Source organism: Gavialis gangeticus, unplaced genomic scaffold, assembly GCF_001723915.1.
Source record: "Gavialis gangeticus isolate Ggan-Ray unplaced genomic scaffold, GavGan_comp1, whole genome shotgun sequence".
NCBI classification, from domain to species: Eukaryota; Metazoa; Chordata; order Crocodylia; family Gavialidae; genus Gavialis; species Gavialis gangeticus.
Window position 1 is genome coordinate 74,414,289 of NW_017729022.1, and position 4,423 is coordinate 74,418,711.

The window sequence follows — 4,423 nt, forward strand, 5'->3', positions numbered from 1 at the left end:
CTACAGGCTGGGGAACTCCCTTCTCATCAGTGCAGAGGCAGAAAAGGATCTTGGAGTCATCATTGATGCCAAGATGAACATGGGCCGGCAGTGTGGGGATGCAGTCAGGAAGGCCAACCGCACCTTGTCATGCATCCACAGATGCATCTCAAGCAGGTCCAAGGAGGTGATCCTCCCCCTGTACGCGGCACTGGTCAGGCCGCAGCTGGAGTACTGTGTTCAGTTCTGGGCGCCGCACTTCAAGAGGGATGTGGACAATATGGCGAGGATCCAGAGGAGGGCCACTCGCATGATCAGGGGGCAGCAGGGCAGGCCCTACGAGGATGGGCTATGGGACCTGAACCTATTCAGCCTCCACAAGAGAAGGCTGAGGGGGATCTAGTGGCCTGTTACAAACTAGTCAGAGGGGGACCAGCAGGCATTGGGGGAATCCCTGTTTCCCCAAGCACTGCCAGGAGTGACCAGGAATAACGGTCACAAGCTGGCAGAGGGTAGATTCAGACTAGACATCAGGAGGCGCTACTTCACGGTCAGGGTGGCTAGGATCTGGAACCAATTTCCAAGTGAAGTGGTGCTGGCTCCTACCCTGGGGGTCTTTAAGAGGAGGCTAGATGAACACCTTGCTGGGGTCGTTTGACCCCAGTACTCTTTCCTGCCATGGCAGGGGGTTGGACTTGATGATCTGCTCAGGTCCCTTCCAACCCTACTAACTATGAAACTATGAAGTTTAGACTGTCCACATGGACAAAGCCATAATCTATAGTCCACATGCACAAAGCCATAATAAAGATCATGCCATAAAAATGTTCATCCAGCTATAAAAAGAGCTAACCAGCTACAAAGTTAGTACTTGAAAATGTGTAACAACTTTATAGCTGGTTTCTATCCAGCTTTAATTTGAACATCTGGTAGGGTCCTAACTAACATAAAATAACAGGACACATCAGCAGCTGAGCTGCAAATTGAACTCAGGACTCCCAATTCCTAGTCCTGCATTCTGACCACTGGAATATACTACCTGTGGCAAACTACACCATCCTTTAAAAAAGGCAATCAGTGAACAAACAGTACTTGTTTTAAAAGACTTTTCAATGTTTAACATTTTTAAAAGAATTATTTTTCATAACTTATAAAACTCACCATTTTCGGTTGGGCTTGCTAACAGATGGTTCTGTTTTAGAAGTAAATCTGCCTGCAGAGATCCTTACAATTTCCACTTTTAAGCAGGGAAAAAGGTAATACAGTAGTGTGGTTCATCCACTGATCTCAAACCACATTCCAGAAGTAGGTATAGCTGGTTCCATTGAGGCACAGACAGGGTAAAAGTCCTGGCCACTGTCCCATGATGAGGGCATGTACAGACAAAATGTTTGTACTAACAAAATTGGCTTTACACCGTTGTGTAAGAGTTGCTGACAGATAACAAGCCCCTGAACTGAGGTAGCTGTCTAAACCAAAAAAGAATTACTGCTGAAGAATCGTGGTAAAACTCCATCAGTGTAAGTTTCACCAGTGTTTATGTTGTCTATGCACATTTATTCTAGGATAGATGTTAGCTGAATTCCATAGATTTCATAGACATTAGGGTTGGAAGGGACCTCGGAAGATCTTCGAGTCCAGCCCCCCACCCAAAGGGCAGGAAGTCAGCTGGGGTCATAGGATCCTAGCAAGATAAGCATCCAATTTACTCTCGAAGGTGTTCAATGTAGGTGCTTGAACCACCTCCGATGGCAGTCTGTTCCAGACCTTGGGGGCTCAGACAGTAAAGAAATTCTTCCTTATGTCCACCCTGAAATGGTCTTGCAGTAGTTTATAACTGTTCAACCTTGTCATCCCTTGGGGCGCTCTGGTGAACAAAGGTATAAGGCTCTGTAATCATACCCTATCTGTGAGCTAACCTGGGATATCTGTATGTCTATCCATTCCTGATTCCAGTGTAATTTACATTGATATAAAAATCTGGTGTCAGTTATACCAGGATACATTTGTCTGTCCATGCTCTGCATTAATACCATGGCTGGGAATAGGATATATGTCTCTTGAGTCCCAGTTAGCCAACTGATACCCACAGAAAAGAGGCTCAAAGAACCAGACACTGCCTATAGGAGATTCACTTTAGGGTGCATCTACATGAGACTTTTACTGAGCAGTAGTCTAATTAGTAAATGTTGCACATCTACACGTCACCCCTATTAGGCTGGAGTAAACTAATTTACTCCACAGCAGGACAGTACCTGTAGACAGAAGTGCTGTTTAGCTGAGGAGTAAAAACACAGCAGCAGCAGCACACATGTAGAAGCTGCCCCAGCTGGCTGGGGTATGAGGGTGCTTCAGTGTGGGCTGCCTGCTGTGTAAATGCCTATCAGGGAGCCATAAACTTTGGTGTAATAACCACTGGAGTGTATTGCATCACATTAATATGCACATGTAAGTGCACCGATATTGGTTCAAGTTGCTAGCCCAGTCATGTTTGAAGGTGAAAGCTGCCTTGCTTTCTGAGGCCAGCTTTATCTCAGGAAGCTCCCACCAAAGAACTAAATGTCATAAAGCCGGGTAAAACAGGACTCTGCCCCTCCAACTGCTGACCACAGTTCCAGCAAAACCCTGAAGCACATGCTTAACTTTAAACCCATAAATTGCCGTCAGCCTGATAGGGCTGATGCCCCACATCGAATCATAGAAAATTAGGGTTGGAAGGGACCTCAGGAGCTCATTAGTCCAACCCCCTGCTAGATGATCTCCTGAGGTCCTTTCCAACACTAATTTGTGGAAGAGTGCATCTGTGTGACTCAATAGTCCTAAACTGAGTGTAAACATCTAAGTGGCATGGCAGAGGGCTGCTTTTGCAGGTGTCTAAGTAAGCCTAGAGAATGAAATTATAGCCTGGAAAATTTAGGAGAAGGGGGAGGGTCTAGAACAGTGCACTGTGGCCTCCCAGGGGAGGTTGGGACTTCCTGGATAAACTGCTATGTTGAGGTTTTGCAGGGAGCAGCCCTTTCTTGTGGGGGAGCAGATGTGTTAACCGGGGAGCTATTTTGTGCTTTTGTGTAATGAACTTATCTCAGTAATTGAGGCAAGGCATATATAATTATATCTTTTCTTTAGAAGGAGTAGCTTCCTTGCTGCTGAGGACAGCAGTTTGGAGCGAGATTCTCACATAACCAGGATTTTCGCAGAGATTTGACAAACTCTCCTAGAATGTGTATACAATGGCATTTGGATACTGTGGCCACAATGTTCTGTTGTCATGTGCAGGCCACTCAAGCTATATCCAGAAGCTAGAAACAGCCAATGTTGACAACACCCAGGTGAGCTGAGCCAGGCCTCTGTGTGGTTTCCTTGCAGGCTTTCTGGAAAATGAGATGGAAAACGAGACTGTGATTATCAAATCAGAAAAGTATCCAGAGACCCCCTTGCCTCGAGAAATGATTGATTTGGAGGTACAGAACTCAGCACTGCCTTAAAGGCACGGGGAGAAACCTGGGCTGAGGGAGGCGGTGAGATTATATATTTATGTGCATATGGTTAACATCTCACGTGGGCTTGCCAGTGAAGGAACATGCCTCACCAGTGGCCAACATTCACAGATGACCTGTTCCCAGATTCATCTGTACTGCTTTGTAGTTGTGGCACTAAACCTGCTCGTTGGATTAATAATGCTGCCCATATTTTTCACCACCAGTCCTAGAGCAGTTTATTACAAAGGTAAGTTTACTCAATTATCCCCATTTTGACAGGGGAGGGAATGGAGAAACAGGTTAAACAACCTGCCTGCTCACCCAGCCAAGCCACAGCAGACCCCGGAAGAGAATCAAACACTCCTGACTTGAGCTGTGTAGCTTGCTCCAGGGTGTTTGCAGGTGGAACTAATTCATCCCAAGCCTGCTGATAAATTGTGATGGTTTTACGAGTTGCAGCCCATTTGTTCCTCTTTTTTTAATGTGTTAGTTTCTGCAGATTCCCCATCTGTACCATTTGTTTCTGACCCTGTTCTATTACCTGCAGCCTTTACTGGCTTGTTATCATGGTTTTCCCTGAAGTGTAATCTGGGGCTATGATGTTCAAGGCTAGATCCTCTCTTCCTGCCCTGGGTCCATGATGAAATTCTTCACTGTTTCAGCACATCAATTAAGGCTGGAGTTTTCAAGGGCTCCTAAGGGATTTCACCAATCAGCTCTTCTCTGCCCAGTCTCAATCCAATATATTAATAGCAAAGACTTTCCCAGCCATGAAAACCATAGCATTTCATAGGAGCTTGTCAAGACACTACGGAGCCTCTGCACCTGACAGCTGGGCTGTCTGCTATATGCACAGAGCCCCTTAGTGCAGACACAGTGCAAGAGAACAGGCTTCAGCTGGCATAGTAGTACCTCCTTAACAACATGAGCTAATAACAGGAAGGATATGTCTGCTGCAGGTGTAT

The 4,423-nt window shown here is 45.9% G+C and overlaps 1 protein-coding gene across 2 annotated transcripts in view; it reads left to right on the forward strand.

Annotated features, from left to right (window-relative positions):
* The window catches only part of ATP6V0A4 (ATPase H+ transporting V0 subunit a4), a 79,953-nt gene that overhangs the window by 10,591 nt on the left and 64,939 nt on the right, over positions 1 to 4,423 (forward strand). For both annotated transcript variants that reach the window (XM_019515395.1, XM_019515394.1), the window contains exon 4: positions 3,346 to 3,440. In XM_019515395.1, coding sequence (XP_019370940.1) covers positions 3,346 to 3,440 — 95 coding nt within the window. The remainder of the gene's footprint in view (positions 1 to 3,345; positions 3,441 to 4,423) is intronic.